Source organism: Nycticebus coucang, chromosome 8, assembly GCF_027406575.1.
Source record: "Nycticebus coucang isolate mNycCou1 chromosome 8, mNycCou1.pri, whole genome shotgun sequence".
Lineage (NCBI taxonomy): Eukaryota > Metazoa > Chordata > Mammalia > Primates > Lorisidae > Nycticebus > Nycticebus coucang.
Genome location: NC_069787.1, coordinates 18,485,639 through 18,510,636, shown reverse-complemented (window position 1 = coordinate 18,510,636; position 24,998 = coordinate 18,485,639). Strand labels below are relative to the sequence as shown.

Genomic DNA, 24,998 nt, shown 5'->3' with positions numbered 1-24,998 from the left:
ATATTCCCATCAAAGACACAACGTGTGATTTTATTTATTTTGTTCGTTGTCTGTTTTACCCATATGAAGCTCTTTGAGAAGAAAGTTTTATTTTTGTTTTCTTTTGTTTGTCAGTGGAGTCTCCCCAGTGCCTAAAACAGTGGCTGATAGGTGCTGACGGCAGGCACAGTACAGTCACTGAATGAATCTTTATCACCTTTTATCTATTATAAAGTGCATTTAAGAGAAAGGGGTGCCTCTAAAAAGTGGCAGGTTTAGGGTGGCGCCTGTGGCTCAAAGGAGTAGGGCACCAGCCCCATATACTGGAGGTGGCGGGTTCAAACCCAGCCCCAGCCAAAAAAAAAAAAAAAACACTGTAAAAAAAAAGTGGCAGGTTTAACACACTGCAGCCTTTTCTCTCATTCTCCTTTGTGAAAATGAGAACAGGGAAATAGCATGAGTAGAAAAATCTAAATAGATGATGAATAAACACATAGCTTGCATGTGTATTTGATGATGGTTTTATTTACAAAACTGTAATTAAATAAGATAAAAATATATGGTTGAAGTTGCCGAAGCAACTTAAATTCAATGTAAATAACAGCTGCTCCTCATCTGGGAATTTCATTTATATACAGAAGGGGTTTTTTTTATGCCCTCAATTTTTTTTAGCCAGTATACGGTTTCTACATCCAGTATCCCAAGAAATGTTTTATCCTCAAAGGAGAGGAAGGAAAGGGGAAAAGCAACAGCTCTCAATGAGCAAGTTAAATAAACCTGGTAAATTTCTGCGTCTTTGATTTCCCAAAAATGGCTGTATGGCAAAGCATGTCCATTTTCTTAGGAGCAATGGAGCTAAGCATGACTGGCATTATTTTTTAGGAGTCACCAATCCCTCTTTTATTAGTTCAAAACCCCCAAACTGAATACACAGTGAGGAATCTTCTGTTTGCTTTTACAGCAAAACTTTTCTGTGGAACATGAGTGTCAGAAGTACTGACTCTGCCTTTCCTGTGAAAGTAAAGATCAGTGCAATTTTCTCCCAAGCTGCTTCTTTAGATAGAATTAAAAGAAACAAGATCTACACGAGCATCTGTAAAAAAAGAAACAAGATCTACATGAGCATCTGTAAAAAAATAAACAAGATCTACAGGAGCATCTGTCTAGTTTCACTTACAACCAGGAAGTGAGAAACTGCCCCTCTTCTCTGAGAAACTGTATCGATTGCCATCAAGTGCTTGGTAAATTTAGTAATCAGTTCACTGCCCAGGTTTATATCCCCAAAAGGTTAACAGAAGAAAAGAAATGGAGTGAAAAAGTTTGAGATGAAGAGATTTCTTTCACTTTGAAGCCAGTTTTTCATGTCCCATTGTATGGCTGATGAATTTGTAGTCAAAGATTTGATCTTGTATCTCCACTTAATAATATGTTTTCCGAGAGTTTTTCAATAGATCATGATTTTATAATGGCCTCTTGATACAGAACTGTTAGGCATTTTCTACCAAGAATGATCATTCTAGTGCTACTTGAATGTATCTGATTCGCCTTCTAAAGTGTTGTCAAAACTTTAGTAATCATAAGCCTATCAGTTATAGAATTCTCACACTAGTGAAGAACAGATAACTGCATGATATATCACTGACTAGCTGATAACAGTCCAATCACAAATAATAGGGCCTTGCAATTTGCATGGTATCGTTTCATGTTTTCATCATCTTCAGACATTCCCTGGGCCAGGGGCAAGTGGGTGGGTAGAAATATATATTTGCCAGACACTGACTTTGTGTCATACGCTGACCACATTCCAATCTTACTGTATCTCTAAGCTTTCATTTTAAGAAAGGGTGGGAGTCTGGGAGTGCTCCTAAACAGAGGAACAGAACTTACAGAGGTCCTGAGATAGGGTTAACCTTAAGGTGTTTGAAGAATGAAAAGCAAAACATACTTTTATTACAGTATAAATAAGTGGAAAGTATCTGGGAATAAGGCTGGTGATGGAGGCGAGGATTAGATCCCAAAGGGCCTTTGTAGGTCATAGTACAGAGTCCATATTTTATTCTGAAATTTACTAGACTAAATGCTTTTCTTAAACTTTTGTTCCTCTTTGTGTTGTGTAAGTAGGAAACCAAAGATAGAGAATGCAGCTGCCTCACCATTAACACTCCTGAGTTAGGATGATAAGCGAAAAGAGATGAGCTCCTGTAGAGAAAAACGCTGGTAATAATAGCTTGTATGTTAGGGCACTGTCTCCAAAGGAGAACAACATTATTAACGATGCCATATCTCACTAATTGCAGTAACCTCGTGAGTTAGATAGGTGCACGTGTCTGTGGAACACACAGGGAAACGCAAACATTTTAAATTGAGTTGTTCTTTGGCTTCTTCAATAGCACAAAGGTCTAGATAAAATAGGGTATTTCAAAGAAAGGAAAAGGAAAGAAATGAAGTGAGAAAAATAGCTATCAAGAAAGTCATACACTTACAGAGAAAATGGCAGCAAAGCAACCTTTATTTTCTTACGAGGTCTAGGAAATAATAGTTGAGGGGTGAAGACGTGTGAGGGTCTCAAATGGTCACTCACACAAATAAGTATGGTTTCACTCCTGTTACTTAGTTCATTGTGGAATAGGCGCGCTCCATAGTGGACTTCTTGGTCCGGAAGATCTGGATTCTCATCTAAGCGCTTTCTTGTACTGTGTCTGTGGTCTTGGATGTTGATTTTTCTTTCTGTTAAATGGGATTAGTAATAGAGTTGTGATGAGGATTAAATTAATAAATATATAGAAAGTGAGAGATTGTATTCTTTTAGTAAGCTAGTTGGGGTTGGCCTTAACATTTTCCCAAACAGGTAATATTTATAAAAATGGTTAAATTGCCAGTGTCACCCGTAGAAGCCCTCTTAACATCCAATATTGATTATACTATTTTTAATTCTCCTGTAGGTTTTTTTTTTTTTTTCTTGGAAACAAAAGTGATGTAGTAGTGTAGTGCGAGTAGGAAAAGAAGAGAGTAAGCTCTTACTTTGCTAACTACGAATTTGCTGACCCTAGGCAAATTTGTCTTTGGAGATGTCCACATATCTTTCCTTGTCCTATTTTTATTTCAAGTCATTATTCCTTCTTGAACTTTCTCAGCCCTACTTTCCCTTTACTTCATAGGTGAAATTTCCCTTTTTTTTTTCTTTTTTGGGTTATTCAAAACTCATCTTCAAAGAATCCTCACTGCTCTTACTTGTTAAGTGGAAGAAATAACGATCGAATTCATTTGCTTTTCACTGAAAATAACTGATAGCAAGGTAATACCTTTGGAGATACTCATGGTTTAAAATGGTACTTCTGTACTTTTAAAGCAATATTTAAAGTGTAGTGTTTCATTTGGTACGAGCAAACAGGGTGAGAAAAAAGTTTGGAAAGAGAAAAAGAACAGTGTTGAGAGCTGGAATCAGCACCTGGGAGAGTGTTGACTGAGGCTTTCCTGTTTTTATTTTATTTATTTTATTTTTTATTAAGTCATTTGTACATAGATCATAAATATATTTATGACATTATGGAATTTGATGTGTTGATTATTTGTACAAATTGGAGTGCTTACATCCTACTAAACAACATAGCTTTCACCTCATTTACCCAATTACAGCATTAAGACATTTGTGTTCTACACCTGATAGATCCAACTTGTACTTGCAATATGCTCCATAGGTGTGGTCCCCCTACTAACCCTCCCTCTATCAACCACTCCTCCCCAACTCTCCCCTTCCCTCCTTCATCCTAGGCTAAAGTTGTGTTTCATTTTTCATATGCAAGTGTGAGTGATTATAAATTGGTTTCACAGTGGTACTGAGTACATTGGATATTTTTTTTCCATTCCTGAGATACTTTACTAAGAAGAGTATTTTCCAGCTCCATCCACGTAAACATAAAAGAGGTAAAGTCTCCATTTTTTTAATGCTGCATAATATTCCGTGGTATACATATACCACAATTTATTAATCCATTCATGGGTCAGTGGGCACTTGGGCTTCTTCCATGACTTGGCTATTATGAATTGAGCTAAAAAGAACAATCTGGTGCAAATATCTTTATTGTCAAATGATTTTTGGTCCTTTGGATATACTGATCAAAACAACATGGTACTGGCACAAAAATAGAGAGGTAGATGTATGAAACAAAATTGAAGACCAAGAGGTGAACCCAGACACTTATCATCATTTGATTTTTGATAAGCCTATTAAAAATATAAATTGGGGGAAAGATTTCCTATTCAATTTAAATGGTGCTGGGTGAACTGGCTGGCAACCTGTAAAAGACTGAAACTGGACCCACACCTTTCTCCTCTAACAAAAATCTACTCTCACTTGTTAAAGGACTTAAACTTAAGACATGAAACTATAAAAATTCTTAGAGAGAGTTCAGGGGAAATGCTTGAAATAATTGGCCTGGGAGAATACTTTATGAGGAGGAAACCCCAGGCAATTGAGCCTTTCCTTTTGCTTTGATCTTGGTGCACCAAGATTTGCATAGTTACACAGCTATGGTTTAATAAAAAAAAAAAGAAAAGAAGGAAAAAAAAGATTTTCATAGTGGTGTTTGTGGCAGCAGCGTGAAGGGGCTATGAAGGAACAAGATCATAAGCCATTTATGGGGGGTTCATCTGTAAATTGAATGCACATTAACTCAGGGATATTAATGAGACCTTTTGTTATCTATTCAGTAATTGTAAGTCTTATAAAGAATACAGAACATACGCTGCAAAGAATAAGATATCTGACTCACTTCAACACCAGTATTAACTTGAAAACATAATTAGGTTAGCAAAAGATGATGTAGTTTAAGTCTTATCAGTAAGACTTAATCAGTAAGTCCTTCCCCAATAGGACTGAGTTGGCCGCTCCAATCCTTTTCTAGAGAAAGTTTTGTCTCTATGGCTTTCTCCCAGTGAACCTACTTTTTATAGACTCACCTTGGATGTTCAAAAATGGTAATAGTGCTAAGGTTTATAGATTACTGACTCTGGACCATGTGGCATGTTAAATGCTTTAGATGCACAATCTTTATCTTCAGAAAGCCCGAAGAGATGGTAATTACTGTCCTCACATTACAGAAGAAGAAACTGAAGCTCAAGGAGATTAAGTAACTCAGCCTTCCCCGTACAGTTTATGAATAAGAGTGCTGAGTTTATACTCCGGTCCTCCTGATTCCAAAGCTAGTGTGTTAAACCACTATGTGATTCTTCCTCCTGCTACGGACTATCTCACAGGGAAATCCAGTCAGCAAGGCCAATCTCACTAATGGTTTCTTCTTTCTTCCTGAGTGGAAAGAATGTCAAAAATACGGCTTTGCAACTCCTAAAGTTTTGTAAATTTAGATTTATTTTCAGTATGCGTCTGTACAATCCAAGAAACTATATAAATGTATGTTGACGTAGACACACAAACTCAGGGAGCAAGTGGCAGAGTCTCAAGATGTAATTTTAAATATGCTGCATGCTAACAGGTTCTCAGAGTTGCTCACCAAAAATACATCTTTCTTTTTATAAATGGTGCAATCATCATTATGGAAATCACATTCGTAACAAATGTATCACTTGACCATTTTTCCAAGTTGATATTGATCTTCTTATTGATTGCCTCTTTCAAAATTGGAAGAAGCAATAACAAAGGAAACAGGTGCTGACAATTTCTTTTCTGAGGCCACCCTGTGAGAATTAATAGAACCCATGTCTACACAACTCAGGAAAAATGTGAATTGGTATTTTTTCATTTCCTTTAAATAATGCGTGTGTGACACACACGGCTTACTGTGTCAATTCTCCCTTTTCTTTCTCTCTGTGAATTCTAAACAAACCACATTATGTGTCACTATCTGATTAACCTTTCCTGGCTATTTATTTATCTAGAGACAGGTTCTCACTCTGTCATCCTAGCTAGAGCGCAGTGGCAACATCATAGCTCACTGCAACCTCAAACTCCTGGAGTTAAGCCATCCTCCTGCCTCAGCCTCCTAAGTAGCTAGGACTATAGGCTTGCACCATCATGCCCAGCTAATTTTCCTATTTTTTTGTAGAAATGGGGCCTCACACTTGTTGAGGCTGGTCTCAAACTCCTGACCCCATGCAGGCATCTTTCCTTGTCTTCCAAAAGTACTGGGATTACAGGTGTGAGCCACCACACCCAGCCTTTTCCTGGCCATCTTAAAACTAAATTTTTTATATCCTCCTCTGAGCGATCCCACTCTGTTAATGGTTTTGTCTCTTCTTGTCCCTACATGTAATGACTACCCCCGTAATAATGGCATAAATAAATTATTCTTTCTTATTTTCTGTTACTACATATCAAAAAAGATGTTTGGTCCTCTTGATTTATTTTTCTCTAGACACACTCAGATATTTATGGTAAGCCACTTCTTCTGCAGCTCCAAACTTTTAAAAAACCTTCCAAACAAGAAATATGTGGACATTTCTCCCCCTTATTTTCTGATTTACTTTGTGGTCTGAATTCCAAGTACGTTCCTGTATTAAATCTTTTTATTATTGATAGCATATTGTACTTTAAGATCTTTGTACAGTTTCATTTCTCCAGAAATTTAACAGCTAAATCACTTCTTCTGTGCTCAATGAGATAACACATTGCACATACTGTCACATATTTTCCAATCTCATTTAAAACTAAAATGCAGATATTACATTCCTATGGAGAAAAAAGACAGTTGTTTTCATGGAAAAATATAATGTTAAAACACATCTGCCACAAAATTGTGCATTCATTGGCACGTGACTTTAGGTAAAAAAGTTATGTAAAATTCTGATGCATGGAAAACACAGCGCAAAAAACTAGAGCTATTTATTTTTTGTAAGCCTACACGTCACATGTTAATACAAGGGGGCCATATACAGAACTAGAAAAACAAACTGTTTTGAGAAAGCACAGTATATAGACATTAATTTCTCATTATACATAATCATTTATTCAACCATATCTTTTGTAACCAACTGTATAAGCTCACAAGAATACAACCCGAGTGGAATTATTTATGTATCTTTATAAAAAGGCAGCAATCCTAATTTTGATAGAGTCGTTTCTGATTATTTTCTTTTTGTTCAACTTTATCCTTTGCACCTCATGTTTAAAATCCCCACATCAAGTGCTCATCAAAGAAAAGCAAAAGAATAAACCATTTGGAACCAATGTACTCGCCCATCGGATTGTGCATTGAAATGTGGATTTCCTTACATATTCACTAAGTGTAAAACTCATTTAAATGAACGTTTTATTCTTGTTGTCTCTGAGATGTCAAGTTCACTGGTGTGAATGCTCTTTTTTACTGGCTTAACTAAATCAGTGGGGAAGCCATGGATTCTGCTGCTTCAGAGCAGGGACTTTGCAACGAGACAAAAAATAAGTCTGTATCCTTGTTCTGGCTACTCCTAGGTGGGTGAAGAAAGTGCTGAACCTCTCTGAGCTTCATTCAGTTATATGACCTATAAATTGGGAGTTTGAACTATAACAGGATTAAATGAGATCTTCTAAGAAAAGCTCTTGGTACATGGTGTGACCTCAATACATTTTGCAAGTAGGTTCTATTGTTGTATTAGTGTGATGGTCATGGTGATAGAGCATTATCTATAATGTATTCTAATTGTTTCATAATGCCTGCTGCTACTGATCTCATTACCCAGTACCAAGACTTTGGAGAGAAAATGATTCTAAATAAAATAATGTATGGGGGAATGTTGCTGGCAAAGACTTAGTCGTGAGTATACAAGCTTCAAAAAATACCCATTCACACACAAAGTTCTTTGAGTTGAAAATTATCATGTTGCTAGCAATTAGGATCTGGATAGATAGTTAATTTGAAAAGGCTGGTTTTGGACATGTAATCTTCCCCTGAATATGCCCATAAATATCATGTCTGTTGATTAGCATCTGAGCTCACTCCAGTGTGTGTTTGCTATTTGGAGCCCTTCCTTAAATGGAGTGGGTGGAGTATGCTCTGCCACTGGATCGCAGTATTCTCTGGTGGACAAAACAAACACATAGTGAGCACCAGCCTCGCAGGATGAAAGGTCATGTGCTTGCCCTCATGGCTTTTCAAAGATTATCTCATTTAATCTTTGCACGTTATCATTTTAAAACAAAGCACATTTATTTTCATATTATTTATGAGAAAATTAAGACTGGTCCAAGGTCAACAGAGCTAACACCCGGCAGAGATGGTTTTCAAACTCAGGTCTACTTAACTAGAGTATTTTCATTCATTATGTAAGCAGGGTTTGCCATAGGGGATCTATGTCAATTCAATATTAAGAAGTATTTCTAAATATTTTATTTTTCTCAAGTACCAGATTAATGTGATATACTTTGAATGCTCAAATCTGATAGAGCAGAATGAATACATAAACTAAAAAGGAATAGTAATCTAGTTTTATAAGCTCAGAAAGGACAGTTAAAAATTATTGCATTTATTTCACATTTTCTTTCTCATTTCTTAATCCTATTTTTCTAGTCAGAAACAATGATCGTCTTTGCCTAGACGAGCCCTGATCTCTACTATCTATCAGCTCTTAATTTTTCATGAAACTCTGGAAATTGAATGAGAGATCTATACAAAAACATAGATGACTTAATCTAAGAACTGCTATGCAGAAGTGACAACTGAGACTGATTTAGTGTCAATTTTAGGGGTAATGGCTTAATGTATAACATTAAATCCATAATAAAAATTTTAAAATCTGTGTCTTAATTTCTTTTGAAGAAATCTCAAACTGTGTCCTTAAAGAGAAAAAATTCATAGTCACCTGGTGCTCATTGAACAAAAAGAAGTCTATTACATCAGAAATGTAATTCAAATCATAGCACCGATTTGTTCTGTGCTGAGTATGTGTGTGCCCTTCATGTGTCCTTCTCACACCTCCACGCCAGCAGTCTCTGGGTTGCTGTGATTAGGTGTTACGTGTCAGACCTGCCTGCTAAACTCTTGAGTCCTTACAGGGCAGAAGCTGTGTTCTCACACTGCTTGCCTCCTGAGCTGACAATCAAATGGTACTTACTGGAATTTTGACAAGTACATAAGTGATGAAGACAATGATGTATAAACTTAAAATTTTCTAATTCCAGAAGAATCTGGTAATTAAGACATGTGTATATATAATTTTTTATGATTCTGAGCTCTCTTTAAAGCTATGCCTGAGTGCAGAAACCTTCCCATCTATAACTGCAGACTTGCTGATTGTTGAGATCATATGAGATAATCATCATCAAACCCCAAAATGGCCAGCATGGAGGAGTTGTCTGTAAAGGTTACTGTGCTCCAGTGTGCTCAGCCAAATGGCTTTGCAACCCTGCATGACACACTTGAATTGGAATAGCCCCCAAATCTGATAAATGTTTATTAAATGAAATACTGCAAACAACAAAAAGTGAAATGGCACTTAACACTCGCCTTAGTGAGAGGATTTACATTTGGGAGGGTAGGAGGAAAAATATTTTTTGAACAATAATATGTCTCACTTTATTAGATATATTTCTTATATTAACTCGTTTTTATTTGCAACTGCTTACTTACTGACTCAAACTATGATCTTTGGGTTTATAAATGTCTTATCTCTCTCACCAGACTTGACCTCCGTAAGTGAATAAAACTTCCTTCCAAAAAGAACCATGAACAATACCTTCTAACTTAAAAATACATAAGAACATTAAAACAATGTGCCCGTATATACACATGCCTACTAATATATAGTGGTGTATGTGTGTAGAAAGAGACATGGCTCAGCACCCATAGATAAATGGTTAGGGCACTGGCCACATACACTGAGGTTGGCAGGTTCAAACCCAGCCGGGCCTGCTAAACAACAATGACAACTACAACAAAAAAATAGCTGGGTGTTGTGGTGGGCACCTGTAGTCACAGCTACTTGGGAGGCTGAGGCAAGAGAATCACTTAAGCCCAAGAGTCTGAGGTTGCTGTGAGCTGGGACTCCACGGCACTCTAGCTAGGGTGACACAGTGAGACTCTGTCTCAAAACAAAAGGAGAGAGAAGTCATATGCTGGGTATACATGGAGAGAAAAATATAATTTCAGATAATAGAATGGTTTGTAAAGTGAACAGAATTATCAGAAAATGTGGATTTTCTTCCTGATAATGATATTTAATTATAGAGAGGCTTTAAACTTCAGTTTCTTCTATTACACCTGCCCTATCCAATAGAATTTTCTGGACTGTTCTCTATCTGTGCTGTCCAATGTGGTGAGCACTGACTTAGTGCGGCTATTGAACACTTGGGATGTGACTAGTATGTCCGAGGAACTGAATTATAAATTATATTTAACACTTTAACTGCATGTGAGTTGAATTTGACTTACTCTTGTTTTGAGCCTGAGGCCTTATGAAGCATATGTAACTCACGGGTCTCTTGACCTATCTTCACCTAAGAAAACACCATGGCCCCAAGGAAAAAATTTTTTGTCAATATGTTAATTATTTTAAATCTAAATAGGCACATGTGGCAAGTGGCTCTTTCAGTGGACAAAACAGCTATAGATCAAGGAGCATGAAGCAGTTTCATGTGAAAGAAAGCTAAACTGAATTTCCCTGGTATAGGTGCCACCAAGGCTGATTGCAGCAGCGGAACTCTTCTCTTTTGAAATAGTGATACTCTCCCAAGGTATTATAGGACTTTATAGTTTAATTACATTTTACTTTATTTCTCCCAACAGATCTTGAAAACTTTAAAACAAGAACAAGAAGCACTGTGTCTGTCCGTCGAGGTCAGGGAATGGTACTCCTGTGCGGACCGCCACCTCATTCTGGAGGTACCTGTACATGGGCTAACATGAGTTCTTTACTGATTGCTGTTTTTCCTCCTGAACATGCTCCCTCTTGACACCAGCTGAGTGGACAGTATCATTTAGGGGTTCTCAGAGTCCCTCCGTGTAGGAGAAGAACCACTGTGAATGCCTCTTAAAATGAGCATAGGAAAATATCAGATTGCGCAGATGTTCCAACGCACTACTGTCTCCCTGGCACAAGGGGAAAGACACCTGGAGTCAATCAAAATCAGAATCCCGTTGCTTGGTAAAGCAACATAGCAACCAGTACTACTTACAACCTGGCTGGATTGAAAAAGATGGTCCTGCTTCATTTTCTATCATTGTCGGTGTGGGAATGATCTGTGAACTGTTTCTACTCCACTTCTGATACCAACTCTATGGGTTTTTTCCACACCAACAACCAATTTTCCAACCCTCTGAACACCACCTGGCTGTCCAGAGATTGAATTCCATTAACACTAACAGACCTTCAGGGTACAGGCTCAGTCCCACAAGACCTCGCCCACTTCAGATGCTGATCACTAGCCCTTGGCGTCCTGTACTTCTTACCAACTGCGCATAAACTGGAGGCTCACACAATTCCCTCTGCAGGCTCCATAATTTATTAGAATGGCTACCAGAACTCAGAGAAAACAGTTCACTTACTATACCAGCTTATTATAAAGAATACATGTAAACAGCCAGATAAAGCCTACTCCAGGGCGAGGTCTGCAAGGGTTCTGAACACAGGGGTTCCTTTGCCTGCAGACCCTCCCAGCACAGGGATAAGCTCATCAGCCCAGAAGCTGGCCAAACCCTGTGGTTTAGGGTTTTTATGGAGGTTCCATTCATTGGCCATTGGTAATTGCACTCAATTTCTAACCCCTCCCTTCTCCCCAGATGTCAGGGATTGGGGGCACAGGAGGAGAATTGGGAGCTAAAATTTTCGTTAGCACCTATTTGCCAACTTAGGTTTGATTAGCATAAACTCAAGTATGACTGAAAGGGGCCTACTATAAATAAAAAAAGATGCTTCTCTCACCCACATCACTCAGGAAATTATAGGGGTTTTAGGAGATCTGAACCAGAAACAAGAGACCATATATATATTTCTTATTAATCACAATTATTATAGGATCAGACTGAGGTCTAAAGTTTCTTGACCATGGGACCCAAGATCACTTAATGGAAACTCGTAAACAGCTGATCACTTAGACTCCATTTGATTGCAAATAACTGACTATCCAGAAAACACTGGCTTAAATAGATGAGAGTTCATATTTCTCACATGTAAGATTCTCAAAGGTATGCAGTCTAAAGCTAGCACAGCTTCTCAAAGATGTCTCCCAGGTCTCATGCCCTTTCTCCTGTCCTTTTTGAAGTCCTTAGCGTGTGGTATGGCTGAGGAATGAAGTTTGCATTCCAAACAGGAAGAGATGGGAAGAAACAAGGACAAAAGGCAAAAGGTTTTCACCGTTTCAATTTATCTTTATTATGGAAAGTCTGCTTTGTGTGAGAACTTTGCCTACATTTCATTGATCACCCCCAGTGGGTAAGGAGACTGAGAAATCAAGTATTTTGTGCAGGTGCATCATGTCCTGGAAATAATAGGGGTGAACCTGGAGAGCTGATGTGTGGGCAACTTGCAGTGTCTGCTAAAAGGACCAATGGTGACTAAAGGGCAAATACAAGAGCCCATAAGAGTTCAGCCGTGTGGAGGTTTAATAAGTAGCAACATTAGTTAGGATCTCTCTAGGGTCTGTGATGACAAGATTGACAAAGTCTACTCTTGGAAATTCAGGCTGAAGTTTAATGTTTAATCTACTCTCCTTGTTTTTGCTTTGATTTTCTATTTGGCTTTATCTATGATTAAAAGTGCACACTTTTAAAATGTAGACTTTGAAAACCCCTTTTATATTGTTGTCCTCTATTCAGAAGTTGTGACTTTTTCTTTCTCATTGAATGCGCCAGCCAACATTTCCAGCAGAAAATCACAATTAGCAGAATAGCTAAAAGGCTTGCACTTCAAGTATACTGCAAAATAAAGGCAGAGTGCAAGAGGCAGGTACTTTCCATGTCTGGATTAAGGACATGGAATTGTTAGGGCTTCTGGTTTTTGAACACTGGCAGAAAATCTAGGTTTGATTTCAGGGGGTTGTGTATGGAAAATGGGATTATTCTTTAGGACTTCATGTTCCCTTCAAGTTAGTATCAGAAGCACTAAATTGAAGTCCAAGGTATGAGTTCTATTTCAAATCATTATTTGTTTTTTATTTATTTTTTATTAAATCATAGCTGTGTACGTTAATGTGATCATGGGGCACCATACACTAGTTTCATAGACCGTTTGACATATTTTCATTGGGCAGAGGGAGGAGGATTGGTGGGATTACATCTGCGGTGCATCTTACAAGGGTATATGTGAAACTTAGTAAATGTAGAATGTAAATGTCTTAGCACAATAATCAAATCATTATTTGATATTGGGTAAATGTCTTCAGACTCTTTGTGCCTCCCTACACTGACCTATAAAGTGAAGAGATTAAAAGAAATCTCTCAGATCCTTTTTAGTCCCATCATCATATAATTATTACTCAATAAAGGCCAAACAGCTTATTTATCAAGTAAATTTGCATCATTGAAGGACTGTCTTTTACATGAGGAAACCACTTAACTGTAGACACATTTTTGGATTCAGGTGATGTTCCCTCAGACTAACATGAAATCTGATCAAAATAAAAACGGAAGATTTTGTTCATTTCTTCTGCAGGCTATGTTCACAGCATTAAGCTTCATAACATGGCAGCAGCTCTAAAGATTAATCTTGTAGGTACATTAAGAGAAAGTAGTGGTACTCCCTGGGATAATGATATCTTTAGGGGAGTGGGCACATGAATTGACTCTGCACTGCTACACAATGAAGCACCTGACTCTCTTCCCCTTCCCACAGAGAAACATATTAAAAATTTCCGTTGATATCCACCAAAATGTGCCTGTCTCTGCTGGCAGCAGTCAGCAGCTCTGAAATCCAGTTCCTGGAGCTGTGCTGACATTCCTGACAATCTTGATGGTGAAAGACAAGGAAATAAATATTCTTATGATGGGCCCCATTAGAAACCGTGTGCACAGTAACACTGTGAGCAAGACAGGCACGACGAGGAAATTTTCGAGAAAACAACAAAGAAGATCTTCAAGGTTGTAAGAGAAGCACCTCAGACATCCATCAGTTTGGGGCGTTAGAGACAACGGTTTTCTGGTGAAATCTCCCCAATTACTCAAAAGCCTCCAATGCAAACCGTACAGCAGTGATTCTCTCGCTGCTTTTCCAGGCTGAGCATCACCATAGCGCTGGCAGAGTCACCGTGAGCTACTGCACATACTGAGCATTTTAGACCCAGCATATGGTATCCCAGTTTCAATTGTAACAGATCATGCAGAGGAAAGGAAATGAGTCAGCCTTTATTATATCAGTGGGGTACTGAGTAATGCCATGAAATCCATTGTAAGGGATGCTGTATGTCCTATTTCAAAAGCTGTGCAGTGTCAGACCTTCTTAGGGTAACAGAATGAGCAGCAATTAATCTGTTTTGAAAAGCATTTCAGCCAGCTGGTATTTCCTGCACTCTTCCCCTCACTATTTGTAGCGTCTTTGTCATTTCTTGGTGTTTATATATCATATATCTATATAAAACACCAAGAATTCACTTATATATATATAGAAGAATTCAGATGTGATGTTGCTGCATAGATTTTACCATTCGATGTTAAAAATAACAACCCCAAAATAGAAATGACTCTGATGCAGTCTGGTCATCCTTCCTGATAGAAACAGACATTACTGAGGTCCAGGGTATTCATTTTGCTTTCTGCCAACTCCAGGGTCATTTGCCACCAGGAATTCATGACCTTTAACCAAACTCTCATTAAATAGGAATAAAACAGGAACTTTGATATTCTTCCTTTTAATATACTAAAATTGGTAGGCTATTAAATCCTCAACAACCATTCTTCAAGGAGGTTTTTGTTCATTCCTTACTTTTCTATGAGTCTCTAAGATCTTTGTTACTTACAGGGCGGTCCCTGGACCAGCAACGTCAGCCTCACCTGGAAATTCAATTAAAAGGAAGAATGTCAGACCCCATCTCAGGCCTACTAAATCAGGACTTGCATTTGTTTTTTTTTTGGCCGGGGCTGGGTTTGAACCCACCACCTCCAGCATATGGGACCGGCGCCCTACTCCTTGAGCCACAGGCTCCGCCCAGGACTTTCATTTTAGTAGTATCTCCAAGTGATCCTCTGCACATGGAAGTTTGAGAAGCCCTGAGCTGTATCTTTGGTTCACACACGCACCCCACCCCTGGCCAGTAGTGGGCAGGCATTTTATGAATCACCAGGGCAACTTGTTAAATCCATACGTGCACAACCTTTTCTCAAAGACACTCTGATTCCATAAATCTGGAGTGGGGTCCCCAGCATTGTTTTTGTTTTGTTTTGTCTTTTAAAACCTCTAATTGACTCTGAGGCAGCACCAGATTTAAGATTCAGTCCACTTTGATTACCTCCAATTATTTACAAAACTAGCCCAGGTCCAGGCCTTCAGTAATGGGGTGCTTTCATTTCTATATCACCCAAGCAGAAAGTTTGAGCATGCCCTATGACAAATTTATATTTGAAAGAATTTGAATTAAAATCTAATCTCCTCAGGCTTTACCCTTAACTTCATATATTTTTGTAGTTACACATGGGGAAATGAACAACTAAGAAAAGATCAGCTTTTCTTTGGTATTCATATTTAGAAATAGCATTTTACATTCAACCAGCTCTTCCTGCAATATTATTAGTGAAAGTGTGGCTTCTGAGAGTATCAAAAAAAAAAAAGATAAGAAATCCACCTGAATCTGATTCTGCAATTATTTTCATTATTATGGATTTTAGAGACACTAGCTAAAATTTTCATCATTAGATGCTTTTGCACAGAATACATTCCTATTAAAGTTGGATCCCATTCACAGGGCACCAGACCCAGGGACCTTGTAACAGAACATCTGTAGAGTTCTTTACGGTGTTTATAAAGCGTTGGTTTACATTATGTTATCTTTTGATCCTCACAATAATCCCACAGGAGGTAAAAACATGTGTTTGATAGATAAGAAAATCAAAGCAAAGAGATTATTTGAGGGCACATGCTAATCAGTGCAGGAACAAGAGTTACTGTTGCCTAGATTGTGTCCTTTATTGCAGAAAGTAGAGAACGGAGAAAATGTGTAATACTCTCTGTGCCAGTGGTTCTTTGGGCTCTACCCCAGGTCAATTAAATCTGAGTTTCTTGAGAACTGGGATCTTCTGGCATCATTTATACTTTTGAAAGCCCCATCAGGTATTTTATTATGCAACCAGGGTGGAAAACTTTTGTCCTTGCATTACAAAATCAAGTAAGTCTTACCCCAGCAAAGCCTCTCTATTTGCAAACCTCTCCGGGGTTCCAAAAATTTAATTTAATTTGAACATGCCCATACGGATTATAATCATGCCTTCTTGGTGTATAGTTATTTCAGCCGGACCATACTGTATTTACGTAGGACAGGGGTGAAAGTGTGAAAGTAGGACACCCGTGTTCCAGTCCTGGCTCTCCTGTTAACTTACTCTGTGCTCTTGGGCCAGTTATGTAACTCCCGGAGCCCTGTTTCCTCATTTGACTTCTCCATCTTCCCACAGCTACTCAGCTTTCAGCATTCATGATGTCACCTTCAGGGTCAGACTCACCCAGTTTCTTACTTAGTCCAAACTACGCTGACAGATCACTGAGCCAGGACTAATCTTACTGCACAAAAGTTTAGCATCCTCTATGCCCAGAATAATCTTCAAGACATCCACATTCTAGCCAAGCTGCCAGCTCTCCCTAACTCCCCACTTAATCCCTTTTCCCATCTTCTTCCCCACACTGGCTCCCACATTTACCAATTCTATGTAACCTTAGATTTTCAGTTGCCTTTTTATTGGCTCCAAATACCAACCCATTTCACCATAGTTCAGACACTTAGCTCTTGTCTTCAATTCTCACCCAAAAAAGCACTAGATCCCATTCTAACTCCACTCCAAACCTCTGGCTATAACACATTACCTTTGGATTCTAAGTATTGCTGATGCCGGGAAGTCCAGACACTGAGCCCCTCGCATCCTGTCAGACCCCCTTGGATAATCACATCAGCCAGGCTAGGGCCTAGATTTGATACCCTGCACTCTGGACAGCTGGCCACTTTCCTGGGGAAGCAGCCCCTCTCCATCCAGCCTATGTTCTCTCTACTTTTTCTCATTGACCTTTGTGGTTCTGTCCTTCTCCATATCTTGGCTCTCAGCGTAACCCTCAACTCTTCACACAGAATTAAACCCAGCAAATGGAAAGTGAATTTGTCCTGTAAACCTTTCTTTTTTTTTTTTTTTTTTTTCTGTAGAGACAGAGTCTCACTTTATGGCCTAGAGTGCCGTGGCCTCACACAGTTCACAGCAACCTCCAACTCCTGGGCTTAAGCGATTCTCTTGCCTCAGCCTCCCAAGTAGCTGGGACTACAGGCGCTGGCCACAACGCCTGGCTATTTTTTTTTTTTTTGGTTGCAGTTTGGCCGGGGTCGGGTTTGAACCCGCCACCCTCAGTATATGGGGCCGGCGCCTTACCGACTGAGCCATAGGCGCCGCCCTGTCCTGTAAACCTTTCAAATGTGTTATAAAGGTGAAACATTATAACAAATGTGGCAGCAATCTGCACCATGAAAACTTCCTATCATTCCTGACTTTATTAATAAGGCTTGCTTTGATTATTTTCATTGGCTTACCTTAAAATAAAAGCTAAATCAGAAAACTGCTTGTCTTTGGAGATATATGATTCTTGATTTACATTCACATAACAACTTTTAAGTAGGCAAATATTTTTCAGATATTTCTCCCAAGAGATTTAAATGGAATTTCCATCTATTGTTAACATAAATTGGTTATGCTCTGGCATGGTGGCTTTATTAAAATGCTGATTTAGCCATTCTTCTAACATTTGAACATGGCTCTTAAAGACTAAAAAATGATAACTCTACCAATAGTCTTCTCACAAGCCAACTCCTGTGTCATTCTTTATATTTGTATTTTATATTTAGTGGGTATAAAAGGTGCCCAGGTTCTAATTTCCTAGAGGAAGCAGCATAAAGTAGGCCTGGGAGGAGGAAAGACCTTTAAAATATTGCTGAAATCATGCTGAAGGGTCTTTTTAAAAATAGACAAAGAATGTTATCTTAAGCCACATATTCTATATGGTTGTTTTAAAAAGCAAAATGGCCTAGCATAGTGGCTCACTCCTATAATCCTAGCACTCTGGAAGGCTGAGGCAGGTGGATTGCCTGAGCTCAGTCAGGAATTTGAGACCAGCTGAGCAAAGTTGGACTCCACCTCTGCTAAAACTATTGGGCATGGTAAAGGGCCTCTGTAGTCCAGCTACTTGAGAGGCTGAGGCAAGAGGATCCCTTGAGCCCAAGAGTTTGAGGTTGCTGTGAGCTGTGATGCCACAGCACTAAACCTATGGTGAGAGTGAGACTCTGTCTCAAAAAATAAATAAATAAATTTAAAAAGCAAAATGTGACATTTTTAAATGGATATAAGATTACCAATCACTTCATTACACAAAAACCGATAAGAACACCATTGCCCATGTTAGTACCCTAGCTACTCTTCTGGTGGTTGGGAAAACATGTTTGGACATGCACATGAGAACGAAGAAAGGCCTGGATTTTCACTTCGGTTATCTGATTCTGTGTATGCGCGGAATGAGGGAAGGGTGCTCAAATGTAATCCCACTTTTTAAACAACTTAAATAACTAATGATAAATAATGGTCTCAGGAGCCTGAATCTTTGTTACGTGGCCACTACTGAACTGTGGGTCCTCTGATGCCCATTTCACATCACCTGAAAAGTGACTTCCCTGAGGAATGCCTTATCACCTGCAAATAATTTAACACATACAGATGTCCAGTAAATTAAGACTGACCTCATTGGAAATCAATGATTCAGAAAAGGTTATATCATAAGGCGAAATATGGATTCTTGTCATCTGGACTTGGAACCCTAGAAAATAATGTTTAAAATACAGGCTGGGAGTGGCATTAAAATACTGTTCCTGTATCATTCTTCAAGAATGTTGGGAGTCAGTCAAACTTGGGTGAAATCCCCTTTATAATTTCTACAGAACATGCATTCTGATTTTCATCTTAGCAGAGGATATTGATGTATTTCCCTAAATAGGTATCTGTCTCAATTCATTGAGGAAAGGCGAACATTTAGTTCATGGTAGGTTAGATAGCTTGTTAAAACATCAGTTTTTAAATACTCTTGTTTTCATTTTTTATTTAATTTTTAATTAAAATCATAACTGTATACATTTATGGTGCAAAATGTAGTGATTTGGTATACGGTGTAATGCTTAAATCAAACTGATTAACATATCCATCGCCTCACTTATTTTTTGTGGTAAGACATTTAAAATTTACTCTTAGGTATTTTGAAATGTACCCTTGCATTGTGCACATTAGGCGAGATCCCACCAAATGACCTTTCTCCTCCCACCCATCGCCCTACCCCTTACCCCTTCCTTCTCTCTCCTCTTCCCTCCTCCTTGCTAGGAAACTTTACATCTTCTGTTTACCTGGATGGAGTTGTAACACATTCTTCTTAATAAAGTATCTCAACAATGATTTTAAAAAGCATCCAATATACTCAATACTATTATAAAACCAATATATAATCACTTACACACTCATAGGAGTTTTAAAATATATTTGAAGCAGTCTTATTTGGTGCTTCTTGACTCTCCACAATGTTCCTTTGAAAGATAGGAACCCAAACTCTTTTATCTGAAAAGTAATTACCCAATTCCTCCCTTTTTCTGTTTCCCACTTTGCCAATCAGAAGAGGTTATAGCGCATTAGTGGTTGAATCAGCATAGAATAATGTGAAACAGTTTGCAAGGTGATGCTTTTCTGCGTTCATTAAACTTTCTCTTTCACCCATTGAGCAGGAAAAAAAAAAAAGAGCTGCATCAATCAGGGACTACTTGCTACAAACGATCTGACCCAAATGGCATGGTGGAGTGTTTCATGTTTAGGAAGATAGGCCACTGGGAGGGTTTGCCCTTACCACATCAAAGGCAGGCCCCGTTTCTCTCAGTCATGAGAGAGAGCATTTAGCTCAAAGCAAGAACAGCAAAGGAAGCAAAAGGGAGGAATCAAGGCGTGGCACGTCCACAGGAGAGACTCACTTCTCCACCACCAGACATGACAAGAAGAGAGGTGACCGTTTCTGTGTCAGTTATCTCAAAAATTGGTGAGGTGTATTCTGTGATGCTACTGACATGCATTTTACCTTTGAATTTTCCTGTCAAATCTTTCAAAAACAACTTGAATTTTATGCCTTTTGAATGCCTAGATGTCAACAGCTATACACTTATGAGTAAAAAAAGTAAGTTTCCATAAGTAACAAACATTTCCTGGTCATAGAATAAGTCTAGACCTTATATAGCTGAGCCCTCAATTTCTTAAATTAATCTGTATAGAGAATTGCTGGTTTGGTTTCTAAGAATTCCCCAAGAGTGAAAGCTATATACCTTTCACTTTGATTCTCCTTTTAGTTCTAAGAAAAAAGATGTTTAAAGCTGTTTCTACAGCTATACCAAGTCCCAGGCCACGGCACTTAGAAATAGCCTCAGCTACTTAATAAATACTGTTAATTGAATATCTTGTTCAGTATCATTTAGTTTTTAAAAAGAGCAGAAATAAATTTCAAGAAATTCTTTTCTGTCTCTTCTTTTCCTCATTTGCTTTTATGTAAATATTTCCATGTACTTCATTGGGCAGAAACCAGGGATTATATTTAGTTCATTAATGATGGTCCCAATTACCCAGCTTCTCTCCTGACAGTTACTCTACTCTGCACTTAATTTAATGAAAGGTAGTACATAAGTGTATTTGTGGCTCCACAGTTGTAAATTCAAGTTGGGAAAGTCTTTGTTTTCTTTTTAAAAATAAAAAAAGCAATTATCTCCAGATTTAGAAGTGGGCCCAGCGGTCAGTCGGAGTAAGGACCAAACACATTAGTACCAAAAGGAAATGATAACTGTGAAAAGTAAGATTTGATCCACAAAGCCAAGTGATCTACGAACTGTGATCATTCAACAAAGCTCAACTGCATGCAGAGCTTTCTCTTTTGGAGCTGTCCTGGCCTGGAAAGCAGTGAAGGATGATACTGTGTTGGAACACAGGTGCTTGTTGGGATGTGAAGAGTCTGGAGGTGAGGAAAATGCATTGCGTATCCAGTAGCATGTTAGCAGGGTGTACTAGCCGGAAGAGAACAAGCAATCAACACTGATCTTTTAACAACGTGAACCTGGCTGAGCATTTCATAAATAGTCCTGTGGACAGTCAACTGCAGGATATGTGGGAATCATTCTTGTTTTAATGCCTACTGGAAATATATCCTATGAATCTCGTCTTTTTAGCTGAAAATGAAATGAGCGGTTCTTCGGGTACATTTTCAGCAGTGAGCTGGTATTTTGTTAGGTCAGTGCATCGTGATGTTATGTTGAATTAAGCAGGATAATGGTGCAGCACGTTGAATGAGGAAACGCTGACTGAGCCCTGGAAATTTGGAACTAGGCTCTGGTTAGCAGCCTAGAAGCTGAAAACTCAGAAATGGAATAATTACCCACTGCTGTCAAGAATCCTGACCCTGTGAGTCTGAAGCATAAATAAGTTGATAATTTTTCTGATTTTTTTCTAAACTTGCTCAGTTTGGTCTTTAGACATTAAGGAAGAAAATAACTGAAATAGGCCAAACTGAAGACCAGAGAAAACTATATATTTGGGCAAGTGAAGTTGACTTTCACACACAGAAGAATAGATGGCTGCATTTTATTTAAGGGTAGGATTAAAACTTCTGAATCTGTGTAATGTCAAATACTGATTTAAAAGGAAATGATTAGAAACAGAGCCATTTGCTAACATTGGGACATCCCCTGGAATTTAAAAAATAAATATGTGTTGTACTTTAAAAAAATTTTATACATTTTTTTTTTGAGACAGTCTTACTTTGTCACCCTCGGTACAGTGTCATGGCATCACAGCTCACAGCAACCTCAAACTCTTGGGTTTAAGCGATTCTCTTGCCTCAGCCTTCCAAGTAGCTGGGATTAAAGGAGCCCACCACAACGTCTGGCTATTTTCATTTTTTGGTTGTATTTGTCATTGTTGTTTGGCAGGCATGGGCTGGATTCAAACCCAGTAGCTTCAGTGTATGTGATTGGCACCCTAGCCGCTGAGCTATAAAGCACAGAGCCAAATCTAAAAATTTTTTTAACAGAAATAATTTAATTAATTACATGACAGTATATTCATCAAGGACAAACAGGATGTATGAAAAACTTAATAAATCAAGCTGATTGGATTCCACCATACTAGCTAATGTTTTTTTTTTTTTTTTTTTTTTTTTTGATTTTGGCCAGGGCTAGGTTTGAACCTGCCACCTCTGGCATATGGGACCGGCGCCCTACTCCTTGAGCCACAGGTGCCGCCCACTAGCTAATGTTTTTGACTTTTGTAGATATATAGAAAAAATACAAAATTCCAAATGACGTGTAATAGTTGTTCAGAGAAACTTACCTCTGCCTACATTACGAACTAAAAGAAATGTATAACCTTTTACTCAGGCTGAGTGGGAGAATGTTCATGCTAGCTCAGCTACATACTAGCTGATAACAAAACCATGGGCAGCCATTTTGTACTGAGCCAGGGAAGCTCTTTCCTTTTCTAGCTATAACACACCCTCTTTTCCTCTTTCCTTCTCTAGCTGTAACACACCCTCTTTTCCTCACTTCAGCTAGTTGCAAGTTAACACATTATCACAATCTTCACTGTCACAACTAACCCCTGGATAGGAGGTGTGTTATAACAACACTCCACAGGAATTCATAGATCCATATGGCAGGCACAGCTGGAAAGATAACTGGAGTTGATAATGTAGCATTTCGTAAATATCCAAAGAATCTCTACTTTGCAAAGTAATTCAGAATGTACACACTTTCTCCTTCCCTCAAATCAGTACATACACTGGGGAACACCTGGAAATGCCATGATACTTCAATTGCAGGTGTTTTAAGCCTAGTTCTTACCATTTCATGCAAACCAGGGTTTGCCTTTTAAAAAGATAAATAGGATTTTTAAAACTAAAGTGGCTAAATATCACAGTTCTTCCTTCTATGGTTTCCTCTGTCAATGAAAAAGAACCTAAATCCTGTAAAATAATTTAAAGAGATTTATTATGAGCCAAATATGTGTGACCCTGGCCCGCAGAGCCACGCCCAAGAAGCCTAGAGCAAGTGGTTTCTCTAGGGTGGGTTACAGTTTGGTTTTATACATTTCAGTGAGATAAGAATTACATGTAAAATGCTAAACCCATATATGGAAGGCATATGTTGGTTTGGCCTGAAAAGCCAAAACTCACCTCAAAACTGCAGCTTACAGGTTATAGATGGCTTTAAAGATTCTTTTAATTTGTAATTGGTTAAAGAAATGAAGCCCTGTCTAAATACTTATAGTGTTTTAAGTCTGTTAATCAGAGACAAGTGACTGGACAGATATCAAGACCCAAGTGATCTGTTAAGTTCATTGTTGACCTGTAGGTATGATTTAACCTTTGTTTTACAGGGCCTTAGGCCTGTTAATGATTTGGTATGTTATCATTACAAAGAATAACTCCAAAAGGGATAGAGCATAACTAGGTGTCCCTTGTCTTTGTGGCCGGCAACTCAGCGTTAAGGGTTTTTTTGAGGTGAGAAGGGGAGGCCCCCTTGGCCAGAAGGGGATCCCTTCACTTCGCCAGGGGACTTAAGATTTTATTATAGTTACACCACTTACTGCAAAATGAAGCAGGTATGATATCTCTCCGAAATTAATACCAAAATATAAGAAAAGCATTTGTACACCTTCTCTGTGTTTCTTGCTACCTTGCAAATTTGTTTACTACGTCTGCAGGCCAGCACTTCTTCTAAATGTACAGCTCTGGTTGACTTTAGTAGAAATGGTTGTGATGAATGAGATTTATGATTGGATTCCAATGGAGTATGTAAATTGGGATTTCAAGGTGGAAGAGAATGGATTGCTTTTAAAAACTGAAACTATGAGACTTTGGCAGAACCTATCAGATACCAGGACTTGTAGTAGATGCAGTAGATATAGGAACATGCAAAAAGAAATGGTGGCCAACAGTTCTGCTAGGCAGTAAAAGGATACTCAGATCATCAGATGTGTGGTTTTGATTGTGACTTGGAGATGAGGAGAAGGGGAACAGAGTTCAGTGAGTGTGTTAAATAGGAAATGATGTGGGCTGGGGAGTCAGAGAAGGCTTCCTTGAAGAAGTATTTCTGGAGCTTAAGTCTGAAGAATGAGAAAGCAGAAGGCAAGGAGTATTACAGAAAACAACAGCACAGCAGTCAGGAGTGGGAGGTTGTCAAAAGAGGCTGACATGGCATATTGGGTCTGGACATCAGCAAATGGTTTTTCACTTTTCTGTGAAAGTGGTAAGTGAAGCAACAGAAAGTGCTATCTTGGTTCCTCAAAATCACACTAAATGACAACACCAATAAGTTGGAAACAGAATGGCTATCAAATCACTTCAAACTTGAGATCTAAGATTGGTATTCTGGGAGCCCCATGCGATCAGTTTACAGAAATAAAGGGATTACACCCATTTTTAACTGGCGAACCCAAGATCTAGACAGAATCACAACTAACTTCATAACAGAGTTAAATAAAAAATCTACCCTATCATGATGACTTAAGTAGGAAAAAGCTTATTGGTAAAAGTGGTGGAGGGAAGAGGGGGGATGTCCTTATTGCCTAAGGATACAAAATAAAACAACACAAAGAAAAATGCATGTGAAAAGCACACCTTGAGCAAATTAATGGATGTATATCCATTGTGCTTTAGGTAAGTATAAGAAAACATGGATCAAGTACAAGAGCCACAAAAAGTACAAGAAAAAGATGCTCATGTCAAAAGAGACCTTCCTCCAAAGCAGATTGGGGTTTGAAGGGAACTGGCAAAGAATAGAAATGAAAGAATTAAAATCTGCAGTGCAGATTTAGTAAAAAAGCAAGTGAACATTGTTGAAAAAGGAAGTAGTG

The 24,998-nt window shown here is 38.5% G+C and overlaps 1 protein-coding gene across 1 annotated transcript in view; it reads left to right on the top strand.

The window, feature by feature from the left end:
* The window catches only part of CNTN4 (contactin 4), a 365,224-nt gene that overhangs the window by 69,619 nt on the left and 270,607 nt on the right, over positions 1-24,998 (top strand). Inside the window, 1 exon segment of the mRNA XM_053598811.1 lies at positions 10,695-10,790. Within this exon segment, the coding sequence (XP_053454786.1) occupies positions 10,695-10,790 (96 nt within the window).